The 19827-nt window shown below is 33.4% G+C and overlaps 1 protein-coding gene across 1 annotated transcript; it reads left to right on the top strand.

The window, feature by feature from the left end:
• Positions 1 to 1047: 1047 nt before the first annotated feature.
• Positions 1048 to 11713, top strand: LOC147410486 (U-box domain-containing protein 51-like). The gene is made up of 9 exons (XM_086435948.1): positions 1048 to 1365; positions 1451 to 1557; positions 3194 to 3315; positions 4796 to 5020; positions 6375 to 6696; positions 7866 to 7961; positions 8827 to 9264; positions 9968 to 10744; positions 11429 to 11713. The coding sequence occupies exons 1-9, from the start codon at positions 1224 to 1226 to the stop codon at positions 11573 to 11575; spliced, it is 2376 nt and encodes a 791-aa protein (XP_086292074.1). The 5' UTR covers positions 1048 to 1223; the 3' UTR covers positions 11576 to 11713.
• Positions 11714 to 19827: the final 8114 nt, after the last annotated feature.

Raw genomic sequence — 19827 nt, forward strand, 5'->3', positions numbered from 1 at the left:
CGAAATAAGATCAGATTTGTTAATTTTTAGCGAAATAAAAATCAGATTTGTTAATTTGTTAATTTTTAAGAGACGTGTTATTTTTAAATTAAGTTTTAATTTTTAAAATAGAAAACGTAAAAGAAATAATTTTCTAGGATTTGCTAGTTATTGTTAATGTTAAATTTTAGATTTTTAAGAGATGTGTTTTAGAATTTGTTAGTTATTGTTAATTAATTGCTAATTAATTGTTAATTAATTTTAGATTTTTAAGAGATGTGTTTTATTAATTTTTTAGTTATTGTTAATTAGATTGTTAATTAATTGTTAATTTAATTTTAGATTTTTAAGAGATGTGTTAGTTTTTAATTAATTTTAATGATAATTTTAGATTTCCTTTTAGGATTTGTTAGTTATTGTTAATTAATTGTTAATGTTAATTTTTAGATTTTTAAGAGACGTGTTATTTTTTAAAATAGAAAACGTATTGTTAGTTATTGTTAATTAATTGCTAATTAATTGTTAATGTTAATTTTTAGATTTTTAAGAGACGTGTTATTTTTAAATTAATTTTTAAAATAGAAAACGTAAAAAAAATAATTTCCTAGTTATTGTTACTTAATTGTTAATGTTAATTTTTAGATTTTTAAGAGACGTGTTTTAGGATTAATAAATCATATTTTATGGGATCAGGACAAGATCCGCCAATCTGACAGATTATCAAATTGAATTCTTATCGGATCGGATCCTTGTTGGAACCCAACACCTCAATGGATCCACATCCAAAGTTGTTGAATCAGATCGGATTTTGGGTTTGATCTGATCCATTGATAATTCATGTTTTTTAGGCCCTTGCATGGATTCTTCAGTTATAAACGTGTATTTTTTTTGCCACGTGGCTAGTAGTTGTCAAGAATTAACTTAAAACTGAAAATTTTAGACCAGGTCAAAGTCAAATACATGCACAAAAGGAAAGAAACGAAAGATTGGTGGAGATCCATTTGAAATTAGGTAAGTCTGTTTCGGTAATGGAGGGTCCACATACGCCGACTGATATAGTTGAGAGAGAGAGAGAGAGAGAGAGAGAGAGAGAGGTTTGATTCTTCTTCTCTTCTCTCTTTACTCTTGGTTGTGGTGGAGGTGGTGGTGGTTGTGGTTGGGGGTGGTGGGACATGAAATATGATGATCACCCATATCGGTGATCGTAAAGCGAAATCTCATCATACAACCTTACCAATCTTTTTATGGCGGCCATTGACTCCCCTCAATCGACGGCGGTAGCAATCGATAAGGACAAGAACAGTCAATCCGCAGTCAAATGGGCCGTTGATAATCTCACAACGAACAATCTAGCTGTCACCCTCATCCATGTTAGGGTTAGAACCCGTAAGTACATCTCTCTCTTTCATCATCATCATCATCATCATCATTGTTGTTGTCGTCATTATTTTATTTTTTCCTGTGGATTTAGGTGTCCCGGGCCCAAATGAACCTCCCCTTCCACCTAATCGCGATCCATCTGAATATGAGATCAAACAACTTTTTCTTCCTTATCGTGGATTTTGTGCTCGCAAAAAGGTAGATTATGTATTTTTTATATAGATTGTTCAATTGGTGGGGAATGGACACTTATGTTTATATTATGAAACAATGTCCTATTGACACGATGGTATTTTTTTGTGATGTATATTTTGTGGCATTTGGAATTAAGTTGTGATCTACAAGAAAGTCAATATAACAACAACTTCGATTAATGATGAAGGTGCCAATTAGATAAGTTGGTTAAAGCCTATGATTGTTGATACTTGATGCCATGATTTATGTTCAAAACCTACCTTCACCTAATAATACTGAGCTTTAACTTTTACAAAGGGAAGTGGATCCTCTATAGTAGACAGTTCCTATAGCACAGTTTCAACGGTTGAAAGAGCGCCATATTAACGATACAACTAGATTTCACACTTAAAATGTTGGAGTTTAGTAGCCATTCATTTTAAAGATATGGATCTACATTCAAAAACTTATTTTTTTATTTTTTATAAATCAAATGTAAGTCATGATCACAAGAGGCTGAGATGTAAATTTTTTCTAGAATACCTCTTTGACATCTGTTGGAACCGTGTGTGTGGGGTCTTCAAAATCACACTTTGAATCATTTAATTCAAATTCAGGCATGACACCCCTATTTGGGACAAATATTTGTTGTTTAAAAAAGTATGTGCTAAGTTGATGAACCAATGGCATGACGTCACGTGCATTAAATGAGTAAGAGTATTTGCTTAGTGGATAGAAAATTTTGAAGCAGGTTAAGTGCTTTATTTTAGAAGTTTTTCAATACACATGACTGAAAAAATGACATAGCAAATATAACTCAAATGCACAAAATTCAAGGATTTACATGGTTGGCAATGTGCCTATGTCCACAGAACAAAACAAGAACAATAACCATTTTCTCATATATTTACAACCCTAGAGATCTCTATTTATATATAACCGAGAGTTACCAAAATAAGTAAAACTCCTCAAAATAGAAAGTCCCCCAAAATATAAAACCCTTAAGAAAATATTACATGATTGCCCTTTTCATACCCTTTAAAAAAATCAGGTTGGAACACTGTTCCATGCACCCCGTAGCTCTGCCTAGTGCAACAGAATACAAGACATTTTCACAACAATGGCATCTTACCATTGGTTCATCAACTTATAAAATTCAAAAATAGCCCTTGTCGTACCCTTTAAAAAAATCGGGTCGAAACGTTGTCTCATGCACCCTCGTAGTTCTGCATAGTGCAATAGAATACAAGACATTTACACAACAATGGCATTGTACCATTGGCTCATCAGCTTATAAAATTCGAAAATAGCAAATCTTTTCCCTATTTAGGCATTCAAGGTTAGGGTCGTGCTGGTGTGACCTCAGGCTGGAACCTCATATTGCTAGATTCTTTTTCACTTGTTTCTCGATGAAAGCATCGATGGTTCCCATACACTTTCATGTCAAGAAGTGTGATATGAGGTTACAGCCTGAGGTCACTTCAGCATTTTTCTTATGGTTGGATCATGAATATTGCACTGCCTATTATGAGCATCTTGATTGGTCAATCTTGATCAATAAGTTAATATAGTTGATGTACAATGCATGACTGAATCAAATCCTACCCAACTTAACAAATAATTTCTCACACCATATTGTGATGAATGGTAAGGATTTCAGGTTAAAGTTAAGGAGATAGTCCTTGATGATGTGGATGTCGTAGAGGCAATTGTTGCTTATATCAAGAGCAACTTCATCACCAGTATTGTAGTGGGTGCATCATCAAGAAATCTTCTTTCAAGGTCTCTCTCTCTCTCTCTCTCTCTCTCTCTCTCTCTCACACACACACACACACACACACACACACACACACACACACACACAACCCCTAATTCTTCAAGTTAGGGGTCAACCAATTAAATTGACAAATTAATCAAGGACTCCTCAATTAATTATGAAAAATGGTAACATTTTTACCCTTCATATTCATCTTCAATTTTTTTTTTCAACATTCAAACATGAAAGAGAAGATGGGATTTTTAGAGAGATTGAAAATGATGATAAGGGTAAGGGTAAGAAATCTAAAAACATATTTTGTATAATTTTTGAAAATTTATCGACTTTTTACCGAAGCTTTTCCTAATATATCCGAATTAACCAATTTGAACCCCCATTGAATACTTGCTGAATCTGAACTTTGTTACTAGATCTCGACTATGTGCATGTGAAATCACATAGTTGGGCTTTATTGTAAAGATTCGTGATATATTCTCTAGATACATACTTAATCCTGATTATTAGATTTTACATTTATTCTGTCAAGATGTGAGTGAACATTATTGAGAAAAAAAAATTGAAAATAAAGAAGAAAATTGTTCTGAGGCACGTAGTAATTTACGTTGTCTTATAGACAACAGACACCCCCACTTCTATTGAACACGAAGATGTACATGTATTATTGGCGAGCTTGTCTTTACGATACAACAAAACCCAGTTTTATTACAATTGTATATTTTCTCAAAATTTACATTATTTTGAGAAAATTTGTCACATAGTATCTCGGATACATACATTTCTTTCTTTCTAATATAATAATAATAATAATAATAATAATAATAATAATAAAATTATTAAAATTTTCTTATAACTAAAAGCCATTAAGAGCTCTCAAAGGGAGAATCTTGGAATGAAGAAAGAGCTTAGAATAAGTTCTTATTTATAAGTTTAAAAATCCCTTCAAAAAATTCAGAAGTAATCTGGAATTTACAAATTATTTGAAAAATGAGTCAAAAAGTACTTTTACAATATTCAATCCATGTGAAAAGATGTCAACCAATAGAAATATTCTAAATAAAAAATACTTACTTTTACTTTAACAAAAAAATACACCAATCAAAAAGAAACTTTTAAATATTATTTTAAAGTAAACTAAATTAATTTTATTTGAATCAATTTTAAATAAATATTAATTAACATTTATTTTAACAAAGAAATGATCCCGGCTCATATAATATTGGTCACTATGAGGGACAATTATCTGATACAATATTTTTAACAAAACCATCTAGATACCAACCATTTTTCAATAATTTTTACAACACCACCGAATGCCATCCGATCTTGTAAAATGGATGGCATCCGAACATTGTAAAAAACGTTGTAACAAATAGTTGCCCCCCGATTGTGACCCTGTTTATATTTCTTATACTCTTTAATTAGATTGTCGATTGGGGCATCAAATATTTGAAACAATTGATATATCGAAAATTTTCATAATCTTAGTTGGAGGTTAAGGAATCAAGATGTGCCGACTGCCTTGAGTAAGTCGGTACCAGAGTATTGTTCTGTGATTGCTGTATCAAAAGGAAAAACCGTGACCCTCCGATCTGCGAGTCGATCAGCACCAATCAATGCAACCCCAGCACCTATCAATGAAGCCCCACCACCCCGGCAACAAGCTCAGCCTCAGCTTCCATCTGATTATTCGTCTAGTGAAGATGCCATCAAGTAAGTTAAGCTTAAACTAACCTATGCTTTTCAAACTCGGTACGAGACCGATCTGACTCGTCCGAGTCAACTCGTCTCACCCGAATCATCTAGTTAAAATGGATTTAAATAAATGTTTGTAGTTAAATTCATAATTATTTTCTCTTTGTGTAAGCTGAATCAATAGATAATCAATCATAAAATTTTAAATTATTTAAAAAAAAAAAAAAAAAACTCTATTAATTACAAACATCAAAACCAGTTAACTCGGCCAATTTCTAATAAACTCTGCCAATTTTTCATTATAACGAATGATTCACATTGACTTTCTTGCTCGATTTAGATAGTTGGATTTTTTGTTTAGTGGTCGGGATAATGTGTTTTTCCATGAATCACCAGATCAAGACCCACATATATGTAGGGTTGGGATCCATTGACTTGTTAAAGAAACAAAGTCCAATCGTCAAGAAGTATTTTGAGGATATAGGATTTATAGTTTAGATACATGTTTGATCATGATTGTTGGATTTCATGTTTGCTCAACTATCCCCCTATCCCCACCACTCAGGTGAGACTAATCCCATGGTCATATGCACAATCCTCTTGGGAAGTCCTATGTGCAATCGATTGAGTTGAGGGTCAATTGGACTTGGAAGGTGACCCCAAGAAATTCACTACTTCGTGGGGTTTCGAACACTTGACCTACCGTTCCTGAGGAGAATCCTGATATATATAGGGAAGCGTTCGGAGGCCCTAAAGAGAGTCAAAGATTGTGCCAAACATTTTTCAATATCTATATGGACTGATATAGTGTAAAAATTTTTGAACTCTAAAATAAATAATTTTTTTTATAAAAGAAATGGTGTTGAATTTCAATTTAGGTCTCACAAAAGAAGATTTTTATTAAACATTTTTTCTAAACATAATGTAAAACATGAAGTCTAGAGAGTTGATGTGTTATTGGGACTAATGTATATTATTTTTAACACACCAAACTTATATGTAAACATGCATTTGATTTCAAGGGATTGATGTGCCTTAAGTAAAAGTTGGCATACCAATAGAATCTCTCTCCACATATATGGGGAGAAGGCATTTCGTACAACTTTGATCGCTTATAAATATATTTGAAGTGTTTTTGAGTGAGAAAACTTAAAGGCACTTGTCAAGTTGGATCATATATTAATGAGTAATGCTAGGGTGACATTAGGATTTACTGTGATTCTCACATTTCTGACATGTAGATAATCACATAATCGTTGATGCTTTTTACTCGTATCTCGAGAAAATATATCTATGACTATCACATCAACACAGTGAAAAACAAAGTCCCCACAATTTTCCTATATTAATACCATGGTTGTTTGTGAAACAGAACAGCTTATAATGTGAGGGGAAATGAAAGAATTGGATTTCAAGACAAAATTCCATGGGAGAGGAACAAAGAATACATGAGAACATCCCCTAGAGAGAAAGTTCCACCCAGTCCGACCATTGCTAACAACAACAACTTTTTTATGGAAAATCTTGACCAGCTGATGTTTACACCACGACAATCAGCTAGTCGTGACTCAATATTGGATGAAGGTGATTTTTCAGGATCATTTGGTTTTCGATCAGCTAATAGCAACAGTTTAGAATTCTCCAACACGTTCGAAAGCCCCATTAACTCATTCTCCTCACAATCGTCGACGTCCGTAAGTACAACAATAAATTTGATCAAAATTTACAATTATTTCTTATGCAATACTTCGATGTGACATGACCACAAATTTTTTTTTTTTTTTTTTTTCAAGAATTATGTTTTGAAAAGTTCATACATTTCAAAATGTTTCGACAAAAAATGGAATGGAACATGACCTTGGAACATTGAATGCTCCATGAATTCTTCGGGCATGTTTGAGAATATCTCGTAATGTTTTGAAATATTTTGATTGAGATCATTTTGATTTTTCAGAGAGAGAGAGAGACCTAAGGCTGAAACAATCTTTTTATGAAAAATTACTTAAAGGATCCTTGTGAAGGGACTTATTTCTAAATAATCTCTAAGTTTTGAGTGGTCTTTTAATAATCCATTTAGTTTAGTAAAATTTTCTTTTCTTAACATTCCCTGACCTCATCTCCCACATTTCTCACAATTGAATGCTTGAAACATTTGAATCCATTGTTTTCATCTAAAAATATTGGATATTTGGCATCTCAATCTAGTTTAAGAGATTTCATTATGTTGGAAAAGATTTAAGAAGGAAGAAGAAGCTATTTTTAAGGGTTTTTCACATATTTTGAAGAAATATTAAAAAATTAGGGTTTTTTTTTTTATTCTTAATTTTTGGATGAAAATCGATTAAGGATGATTTTTCTAGGTGAAATCATCTAAACAAGTCATTATCTCAAGTTTTTAGTCAATCTTTCCATGTATTTTAGTAAAAAAACTCAAAGCTTGAAAATGGGTGGGTTTTACCAGTGTCGAGTTAATCATTTTTTAAATAAAAAGTGGTGAACTCGACAATAAATAATGGTGAGTTCGACAGTAAAAATTGTGAACTTGATAGTAAATTAAAAGCATTGAGTTCAACAATCAATAAAAGTGGTGAACACGATAGCAAATAAAAAAGTGGTGAGTTCACTAAAAATGAGAGACCATTAGAAAAGAAAAGTTTACTAAATACCCTACCAAACTACCATCGAAAATTTAGGGACTATTTAGAAAGTAGTCCCTCCGCGAGGTCCTTCTAAGTAATTTCCCCATTTTTTAATGATAAGTGGGTCCAAGAGTCATGCACTCATGGTCTTAAAAAAAATTATTTATTTATTTTAAATGTTTTTCAAGATAAAATAAATGACAAGAATGCCCTCTTTCTGACAGATAGAAGCTGAAATGAAGAGACTAAAACTGGAGCTAAAACAGACCATGGACATGTATAATTCAGCCTGCAAAGAAGCATTGTCAGCCAAACAAAAGGTAAGATTAAAAGAATCAAATTTTTGCCTTGGGATGATCAATAAGTAAAGGGCATTTAGGTCATTTTATACTAGTCTATCATGGTAGACTAAGGTCAAGAGGCAAGTCATTACTCATTAGTGTTTGAAAACACGGTGGTCATCTCAAATGTTTATCGACTAGTTGGTCCCAAAGTCCCAAAACTCGAAATTTGACTCGTGTGAATCAAGCCTTGACTCGTGAGTGGAGTTGATCAGGTGAAACAAAATATTTCATATATTTTGGAGCTGACTCAATTTAGTTAATGAGTTGACTCGATGATCGCCTATGTGACTTGATGAGTTGTTCCATTGAGTCTAGGTGCCGAGTCACCTTGAAATCATGTCCAATAGTCAAGTAGTCAAGTAGCTGACTTTCAATTTGATTCGGTGAGTTTTAAAACAAGGGAAAATTTTTAAAAGAGAATTAAATATTTATAAAAAAGAATCTATTTTTCTAAAAATTATCCAAAAGGAATTAAATAGTTCGATAGTGTAACGTCTTAGTAACTCGCTGGACTGTCCAACATTTTAAATGGAGGATAAATTGCTAGGGTGTTTAAGTAATCTATTAAAATGCTGGATGGTCCAACGTTTTAATCATTTGGAGTTTTTTGTAAAATAATGCATTTTAACACATTAAAACATTGGATTGTCCACCGACTTAATTTGTTTTTGGTAATTTTTGAAAAAAATAGATTTTTACTATTATAAATATTAAAATATTTAACGCTCTTTTAATAATTTTCCCTTAAAACGATGGTTGGTATTGTGATTAATTTGGTTAATAACCCAAGATATATTTATAGAAAAGAAGATATTGCAGCCATGATGGCTTGATTTTTCAGGCTATAGAGATTCAACAATGGAAGAAGGATGAAGATCAAATGTGCGAGGAAGCAAGGTTGTCCGAAGAGGCAGCCATTATGGTCGCAAGAATGGAGAAGGCAAAGGCCATGGCGGCCATGGAAGCAGCCGAAGCATCACAAAGACTAGCTGAATTGGAAGCCAAGAGGACGAAGGACGTCGTGATGGCGAACAACAACATGTTTGAAATAGATTCTGAGAAAAGGAGAGTCATGAATGCTTTGGCTAGGAGTGATATTCGATATCGAAGGTATACCATAGAAGAGATCGAAATTGCAACAAATTACTTCTCTGATTCGTTGAAGATCGGTGAAGGTGGATATGGGCCAGTGTATAGAGCCAGTCTTGATCACACACCAGTTGCCATTAAGGTTTTAAGAGCAGATGCAGCACAAGGGATGAAGCAATTCCAACAAGAGGTAGGTTATGTATAATTATTATTACTATTAGTGGTGTGGCAATAGTAAATAATGCATTCACACACACATGCACATCTCTATTTGTACTCCTGCTTGAAGATCACATAAACCCTAAACCCTAAACCAATAATAGTGTGGCAATAGTAAATAATGCATGCACACACACACACATGGCACATCTCTATTTGTACTCTGCTTGAAGAACAATCGTGAACATTATGTTGCACAAATCAACTGTATAATATGTCATCCTTACTAAGATGATTATCATCGTCTGAATCAATATAATCCTACATGGCTAACATCATTAAAAAAATGAGAAATTCTATTGTCACACAAACTTTTACCACACCAATCCTTCTGAAATTTAGAAACCGTGGTGTGTTATGAGTAAAAGTTTGTGCGCCAATAGTAACTCTGTAAATAAAAGTTTCCATCTAGATTTTTCAATTTCAAGTCAACTTTTTATTATAGATTAGGTATGTTAGAATAACAATTATCTTTTCTGGTGAATACTCTCTCCAATATGAAGAATTCATTAATCAGTTGGATTGTCTAACATGATGTTCACGTGATCCTTATAAGTAAAAGTAAGTATATATGTTTATAAATTTTTATGTGTATATATTCATGCATGCATATGTAAATCAATATGGGTTAGTGTGCATATCGTGATTTATTCCATAGATGATCATGCACACAGGTAGAGGTATTGAGCTGCATTCGACATCCAAACATGGTCTTACTTCTAGGAGCTAGTCCTGAGCTCGGATGTCTGGTGTATGAATACATGGACTATGGAAGCTTAGATGATAGACTTTTTCGGAAGGATAACACTCCTTCGATCCCATGGAGAATTCGATTTAAGATAGCTGCAGAGATTGCAACAGGACTTCTATTCCTTCACCAAACAAAGCCTGAGCCCCTAGTCCACCGTGACCTTAAGCCAGGTAACATCCTCTTAGACCGCAATTACGTGTGCAAGATCAGTGACGTGGGCCTAGCACGATTAGTCCCACCTTCAGTAGCTGACAACGCCACACAATATCACATGACGTCGGCCGCAGGAACATTTTGTTATATAGACCCAGAGTATCAACAAACAGGCATGTTGGGTACTAAATCAGATGTATACTCTCTTGGGATAATGTTGCTTCAAATTATTACTGCAAAGCCTCCAATGGGTCTTGCACATCATGTTGAGAGGTCCATCGAAAAAGGTACATTTGCACAAATGCTTGATCCTACGGTACCAGATTGGCCTATGGAAGATACTCTAGCATATGCAAAGTTGGCACTAAAATGTGCCGAGCTACGAAAGAAGGATAGACCTGACCTTGGGTCAGTCTTATTACCAGAGCTCAATCGACTAAAAAATTTGGGTAGTACTGAAGCAAGTAGCAATTTCGACACTTATAGCAATGGACCGAGTTCCTCCTACAACTTGAATTCAAGTCCAAGGTTACCAAATTTGAATCAGGTTAGTTTATTTTTGTTAAGCATATTATCGATAATATTTTAGACAATACAACTGCACTAATTATGTTGTCCATGCCTTGAAGACCTTTTGCACTAAAAATCAATCCATTCTGACATATTTTACTAAAACTTAGCTTAAATACGAAGAATCTTGAAAAATAATTTAACGGTTTTTAAAATAAAAATAAAAATAAGGATATAATTACCAATGTTAGGATATGTTGACTTTTGGTGAAGATGATCTTCGTGTCAAGAATGACTCAACGGTGGATTGCAAAAAGAACAAGTGGTCGTAATGTCATTGTGCAATGGTACATTTTATAAATATTACATAATTTTACAAAGTTACTGAAAAAAAGGTCGGGTTCCGTTAACTAAAGAATCTGACTCAAACAATAACACAACATCCCAACCATTTAAAAATAAGATCCAAAGATTGACGTTTTGTTAGGATCATATCCTAATGATGCTTATCTTGATTATACTTGCCAACTGTTGGATTTGTATTTACATAGTCAAGATCTAATGTTATTTCTTGAGTCAGCGGAACCCAACCCTTAAAAAAAAATATCATTGCAAAATTATAAAAAGAATTTCCTTTTTGGCTTTATAAGACGAAATAATATATCAAGGGCCAATACATTATGATTTTAATTAATAATTTGTTTTGATTATGAATGTGTAGGAAGCAAGAATGAGGACCTACCCCAACTACCAAAGAAATCCTCTTAGATCAAATGGTGAAATGGATGGTTTCAACTCATCTCCAGCAGCAAATGTTACAAGGTTCAGGCCCAGACAGCTTCCTGAGCTTGAACAATCCCAAGAATAGTTAATGAATAAAATAAGAATGAAAAAACCAAAAATTAAAAGGAAGATTATTTCCAGTATATGCTTATAAGTTTTTCCCTCACTCTTAGTTTGTATCCATCATTGACATGAGAAAATTGGATTGGTTGTCTTCTTTTGAGTTGAGAAGTAATACAAAGTATACATATAGAGTGGTGTTCAGTAGCCAACGTTAGGGAGTCAGTGCGTTTGTCCTATGTGGCTTAAAAGTTTTAGATTGAATGAAGAAGATCTCTATGGTGAGTAGATCATTCTCATAAAAAAATCAATCAAATATGAAATTTTTAAGTCCATCAAAAGTGATTTACAAATTTTCGATAACAAATCGACGGTTCACAATTCTAAATCACTTTTGATGGACTTAGAAGTTTCAAGTTCCGGTGATTTTTGGTGAGGATGATCTCCTCACCATAGAGATCATCCTCACAAAAAATCAGCTCAATCTAAAACTTTTAAGCCACATACATAAGGTAGTGTTCTTTTGCTAAAATCCTAGACACTATTTCAGACAAAGCATTTTGTCTTATATGGACTAAAAGTTTTGGAATGGGCTGATTTTTTGTGAGGATGATCTCTATGGTGAGAAATCACTCTCACAAAAAAACGACGAATTCTGAAATTTCTAACCCTAGTTTAAAAGTTAAAGAATTGTGAAGTCAATTTTTTACTGTTAGTTTGTAACCAATTTTCATGAGATTAGAAGTTTCAAAATTGACTGATTTTTTGCGAGGATGATCTACTAACTATAGAGGTCATCATCTCAAAAAATTAGCCCATTCCAAAAAAAATTTAGTCATAGAAGATAAAATTTTTCTAGAATGTTGTCTAGGATTTTGTCAAAATAATCCGACCCATATACATATATATGAGAGCGCTCGGCTGGCAATCTTAGGATGATAACAGTGGTTGACAAAATTTGTCTTATATGACTTAAAGTTTTGGATTAGACTGATTTTTTGTGAGGATAATCTCTATAGTGAGGAGATCATCCTTATGAAAAATCAAGCTAATATGAAACTTACAAGTCCATTAAAAGTGGTTTACAAATTTTTGATAAAAATTTGACGGTACACAATTCTAAAATAATTTTGATGGGGTTAGAAGTTTCAGATTGGGCTGATTTTTGGTGAAGATGATCTCCTCACTATATAGATCTTCTTCACAAAAAATCAGCTTTGTCCGAAATTTCTAACCCACATAGGACATCCTAAGAGTGTCACCCGAGCGCTCCCCTCTATTATATATATATATATATATATATTAGACATTTTGTTTATGTTTTCAATATATATATATATATATATATTTTTTTGAAAAAAAATCACTATTGAGTATTTATATAATTGTGTATTTTATGATGAAAATAAGTCTAACCATCAATTTATCTTGAGCAAAATAAAATATTATTGATTAAAAAAAAAAAAAAAAACATAACATCCATATATTGTCATAAAATCCCACATAAAAAACAAATTAACCATAGCTTAAAAAAATGGATTCTTATTATTTTTATTTCTTTAAAAAACGTGTATTTTATGTTGAAAAAGTCGATTTTATTTATTTTTTAATCGTTAGAGGTACAAAATGCAATCGATAAAAAAAAAAAATAGAGGTAAAAAACGCATTTTAAACAAGAAAAAAAATGAATTTTTTTTTTTGGGTATTAAAAGTAAGATGGGCAGATTTTAGGGGCATGCACACATACTCCATTGATATTCAAAGGGACATTGTCATTGCTTGCATGAGACTGCACAATTTTATTCGAAATGAAGCTTTGACAGATGTTGAGTTTGATATACGAAGAATTAGATTATATGGGTGAAACCGTCCCTAGAGTGCAGATGAGCCTGGACCCTCGAGACGTTCACAATGGGAAAGATATAGAAAAATGAAACATAAGAGATAAGTCATAGTTGAAGCTATAAAAAAAGCTTATGATCGATGTGATATAATTATATAATTTTATGACTCAGAAGTTACTATTAACTGAATAAATTATATTTTTGCGTAAATTTTGTATGTTTATACTATATGAACATCTTTGTTTATTGGTGGGACGATCACATATAAATTTTGTTTATGAATGTTTTCTTTTCATTTTACATATGTTGGTGTGATTATTACATATGATTTTATATATGATGATGCATATTTTATTATATGATAGTTGTCATGTTTTTGTATAGGTTTTATTTTTCATATGTCCAATATTTAGGGAAGGTTTTATCGAATTAAAAAAAAAAGTATATTTTGAGTATAAAATGATGTTATAATATTTTTTATTTAATAAAAATAGTAACTGTTACTTTTTTTGAGCATATGTTGTTGAGTTATAATGTTAAAAACAGTAATTATTACATATAAGGGCATTCTGATCATTTTAACAGAATATAAAATAATTTCCTAACACAAAACTCTGTGACAAATACTTCTGGCAGTACTTCTCAGATCCTGCATCCAAACGTACCATACGTATCCAGCTACTTTAGACAGTACTTTAGGCAAGTACTTCTAGCTCCTGTATCCACACGGCCCCTTAGTTTTTCAACCCTAACCAACACTTTTCCTTCCTTAGGTACCATAATTTTCTCCTAGGGTAGATATCATGAAAAATAATGATTTGGTGCACAATTTCTTTTGCCAACATAACCAACACATAATCCTAATCATGTAAATGAAAAATCCAACAATCATGAAAATGGACGCAATATGATAATACAACATGGGCATCCTCTTTGGGGTTAATGAGTATCAGAGGAAAGACAAGAAAGTTAAAGGGGTTATTATTGAAAAGATGGGATATTATGAAAAACAATAAAGTTTGAGGGAGTATTTTGGAAAAGAGGAAAGACAATAAGATTCGGGTATTCTTCGAAAGGAGAGAAGAAGTAAGACTATAAAGTTATCCCCTCCCTTTATCTCAATATTTTTTTTAATGAATTAAAGTATCTGAACCTCTTAAAGCACCCGACTTATCCTCGGGTTTCCCCCACATACACCAAGTATTTTTTGGGATAAATCCTTTAGGTAATAGGATTCAAAATCAAGACCTCTACTTCTTAAGGTGTGGTCTTGGCTATCTCACCAACTTTTGTTTCAATCTTTATCCCCAATAAAAAATGTATTTTGAGGACAATTTTATGGTCCTTTCTCTTATCTTTTTGTTTTTCAAGAATAACCTGAGCTTTATTGTCTTTTCTCTTTTATCTCTTTTCTAATAATAACCTTTTAACTTATATATTGAAACTCTTCTCCCCCTTTTCAAATAATACCTATCAAATTTTATTGTCTTTTATCTTTTATTCCCTTAATCCCAAAGAAGATGCTTGGCATGAGTGAACACATTCTAGTATGTATACATATAATCTTTTTCCAGAATTCTCTAGGTAATGAGGTGAGGGAATCCCATATGATTGCATCAGATAAATCTATTGCAAAGTGATCAACACAATGATTTGCATTCCTCCTACTGGAGTTCATATCAAATATCTTGGAAGGATACCTTGAGGTAGTTGATCTTCTAGATATTTATAACTGGTAAGTATCTCAAAGATATAGAACATTCATCATTGATAATCCCAAAGGGTTGGCTCAATGGAAATTTTGGACCGACAGACGGTTCATACTTGTAGGTTGTGAGTTTGATACTTAGTATGAGTATTAATCCTTAGGGACCACCCGTGAGGGCTCACCCTCACTTACCTAACATGTGTGATGTGTAGGCGTTGCATGTGCCCCGGAGACTAATCCTTAGATAGGACCATGGTCTATGAATTGGGCAAAGCCCAAAAACCAATTCACTATATATAGGGATACCCGAATTATCAAAAAAAAAAAAAAATCATGATTGATGCATTTGATTTCAATTTTCAAGTCTGATGAAGTGATTATATAACATATTTACATAATGTTTCATTGATGCATTTGATTTCAATTTTCAAGTCTGATGAAGTGATTATATAACATATTTACATAATGTTTCATTTTTATCAGAAAAGGCCTATAGGGTCGGGCCTTGGTTGATCCAAAACTGATTCAATAGGTTATTAGATTGGATCCTTATCGAAACCTAAATCCTCAATCCAAATCCAGATTTATATCGGATCAGAGTCCGGGTTTGATCCGTTCCATTGGTGAATATTACTAGCCAAGAAGTCCCTAGAAGTATTCAAAGAGAAACAAAAGCCATAAAGAACAAAGCAAAGAGGGAGAACTAAGAAGAATAAATTGCCTACTAAAAAAGGTGAACTATGTTAGGAGGAAAGGCATCATCAAATTGGCATTGGGATTGTCACACACGCTTAACCTTGGATTCCTTTCTTCAAAATGAACCCCTAAGAAAAAGTATCCTGTGCAACGCCCTTTATAGATGCCTTTCGATGGTCCGACGTTGTAAGTTTGATCACAACCACTGATCTATAATAAAAGTTACATCAAATGGTCCAAAAAGTATTTATATTGATAGTATGGTCAGGGATCATAGGATGGTTGTGGGACCCACTAGTTAGATCAAGGATGTCTTGGTTAAACGTCAACCTATCGTCAAATTTCATCATGAGTGGTCCTCTTTAAGGTCTATGTTTGTGTGCTATTTCCATCCTCACTGTGTTAAATACTATTTAACACTATGTCGTAAAACTTGTTGATTTGACTCAAAATGTAAATGATTCGAGTTGACTCAACTCAAATGAAAATGATTTTTGAGTTTTAGTGTTATTGGTACTAAAAATAGAGTCATACTAGCCTATCTAATTTAGTAAGATTTCAAATCTTACTAAGGGCCGTGAGCTCACATCTTGGCATCCGAAAACATGATCCGAGGAAAAAATCTATGGTTTCTAGAACACACCACGTTAGGAGACTATGGGGGAGTCAAAAATCTTTTATGAATATGAGTTTTTCCATGAAATCAGGAAGGCTGTTGTGTTTGGATTACCACTATGATAATCCATGTGGGCCCAACTATCCCTTAGTTAAATTTGAAATCTTTCTTAATTAGTAATTAAAGTATTTTCCCTAAAACTATAGGCTTAATTAGCAAAGTTTTAAAAGTTATTATTGTTAAACCCAACTCAATGTATTTTCAAGTTGACTCAGTTGAGTTCTCTCAAAATCCAATTGAGTTGACTCGTCCGAGTTTGAAACTGTGACTCAAACACCTGACTTGGTTTTCTTTAAAAAAGAAGAATCTCATAAACACTTTTCAAAGAGCCACACATAAAGATAGGGAAAGTGTAGGCATCAAGGCAGAGAGTTGGGCAAAGGACCCTACAATATATATAAAGTCACAAACCAAATCAAAATTATAAGGTGGTCTTCAGCTTATGAGACTAGAATTGAGATATGGGTCATGGCAATGGTCTCACATCTCTAAGAAGAAGTTGGTTTTTTGGGCTAATTCGAGTCGGGTTCATCGGTGCAATCGTTCTTGTTCGAGTAACATTATCGGATCAAATTGAAGCACCAACACAAGGTTTACTATGTATTAGTGAATGCTCAACATGTCCTACAATTTGTACACCACCACCATCATCACCAACTTCATCGCCACCACGATCACCAACTTCTCCGCCACCACCATTTCAAGTAACTCCGATTTCCTACTCGCCACCTCAATCACACCACCATCCACCTCCACCACCATCACCACCACCACCACCACCACCTTCGTCGACACCACCACCGCCTCCATCAGGTTACATAAACCTCCCTTCTACTCCAACGCCACCATCAACACCGCTCGCCTCAACACAAAACTCCTCAAATCCTTACTACTACTTCTTCGACTCGAAGGCGGATTCTGTTTATCTTCCTACTTCATTCTCATATTTGTTTCTTCTCCTACTATTTTTTCATGCAGTTTTTGTATGTTGGTGAGCTGTTTAGATGTTTGGATATTATTAATAAGAAGGGATGTGACTGGGGTTAGATTTAGAAGGATTTCTATGAAAAATGATGATCTTTATGTATTAGATTGGTAGTTCCCTCTCATTTTGTTTAATAAACATTTGATTTATTTGGTCTCTTTGTGTTATGGTTTTCAATGGGTTGCGTCAGACCCAAAGTCTGATCCCTCCCGATCCAGTAACTCCAGATCTGGATTAGGGATTTGGGTTACGATAAGGATCGGATTTGATCACCTATTTGATCAACCATGTTCTGATCTGATAGCATGTGAAAGTATATGAATTATATTATACATTTTGTTTAAAAATTGGAAATATTCTTCCTTTCATTTTGCTAATAAACATTTGATTTATTTGGTCTAGGGTTGTCAATGGATCAGATTAGATACAAAGTCCGATCCAATAACTTCGGATCTAGATTAAAGATTTGGCTTCAATTAGGATCCAATTTGATAATCTATTGGATTAGTTTTGGATCAACCACGTCCCGATACCATGTGAAAGACTATGTAAATTATTTATATTTTGTATATACGTACCCAGTCAGATTTGATCCTTGCCGGATTCGGTCCAATTGTTTTAGGATCAGATTTGGACCCTAGCATTGAGATTTTATAAAAAAAATCAGATCCAACAGTATCTGACCCAATTATTGTTGGATCTATTCACATCAGGATGATTGGATCTAGATCAATATGATCCGAGCCCAACCCATTGATAGGCCTACTTTGCTTCACCTTTGTGTAAGCTTGAGTTTCTAATGTGCTTGGAGTGTTTGGCATTGCTGGAGAAAATGATTTTTTGAAAAATGCAGTTCACTAACTCGTTTGATTACACATTTTTGTGGGAGAATCATTTTCCGCAAGAACACCTCCTCCCACCCCTTTTAGGGGTCAATAGTCTCAAAAGACTCTGGATTTTTTCAATATATATATATATATATGAGTAGCGTTCAATGGCCAACAGTTTGGCAAACATTTTGGCAAACACATTTTTCAAACATGGGTTAGAGGTCTTGGAATGGGCTGATTTTTGGTGAGTATGATCTCTATGGTGAGAAGATCATCATCACCAAAAATCAGCCCATTCCAAAACTTCTAACCTCATCAAAAATGGTTTACAAAAAATGGACGGTTCACGATTTTTCAACTTGTAAAATGGGGCTAGAAGTTTTGGAATGAGCTGATTTTTGGTGAGGATGATCTCCTCACCGTAGAGATCATCCTCACCAAAAATCAGCCCATTCCAAGACCTCTAACCCATGTTTTGAAAAAGTGTTTGCCAAAATGTTTGCCAACTGTGGCCACGGATAGGGACCCTATATATATATATATATATATTTGTAAAATTCTCCGAATAAGGCACTAACCTATTAAATTTGTGGATTGATGAATTAATTGATAATTTATAAATTAATCATAAAATATGGCTACATTTTCATCCTTTCCTCTCAAAATTGTATTTTCTTCAATATTCAAATCTCAAGAAAAAAAATATTTTTAGGGAGGTTGAAGATGATGGATCTTGGTAAGAAACCTGAAAGACATCATTGTATTCTTCAAAATTTTCCAATTTTGTAATTTTTTTTTTCCTGAGTTTATCCGAACTAATCATCGAATTGAATCCCCTATGAATAAGTATGGAATCCTTGTTGGAAAAATCAGAGATTTATCCCATATGTATGAATGAAAGTAAAATGGGTATTGTGAAGTAGTAGTGTAAATGTTTAGTCCCACATTAGATGGAAACAACTAAGGAGTGTAACACTTATATGGAAGCTCTCACATAGTGTTGTGAGTGTGAGAGAGATATGGGTAAAGCACATGTGCACACGAGGGCACATGAGTTCTAAAACGATTTGGATCCATTGGTATGAAAAATCTTAGTACGTGTTTGCGCGTGTGCTAAGAGTGAAAGAGTATAAATCAATTAATTCAAGATTTAATACCAAGTTCAATTGTATGGTACGATGCTGCTTTGCATGCGTGTGGAGCGTCATGACCTGGGAGACAGACTTCCCGAGATTGTTAGCACACCACATAAGTGAAATCATTCTTAAGGCTATCGAATACAAGCATCACTCTATTCAATATTCAAATTGTGTTTTTTTTATATTTATAAATTAATTAATTTGTTATTTAATTTCACATTCTTTGTTGTTTATTTTCTTTAATCTAACACCATAGATTTAACATTCTTACGATAGATCTAATTAGTATTTATGTGTAGAATAGATTTTCATAAATGAATCATTTAGTTAATCATCATGAGAAACCCCTAAAATTCGATGGGTCTGATTTCAAGAAATGGTAATAGAAATGTTGTTCTA

The sequence above is a fragment of the Akebia trifoliata genome, chromosome 1 (genome assembly GCF_017979445.1).
Source record: "Akebia trifoliata isolate Shusen 1 chromosome 1, ASM1797944v1, whole genome shotgun sequence".
Classification (NCBI taxonomy): domain Eukaryota; kingdom Viridiplantae; phylum Streptophyta; class Magnoliopsida; order Ranunculales; family Lardizabalaceae; genus Akebia; species Akebia trifoliata.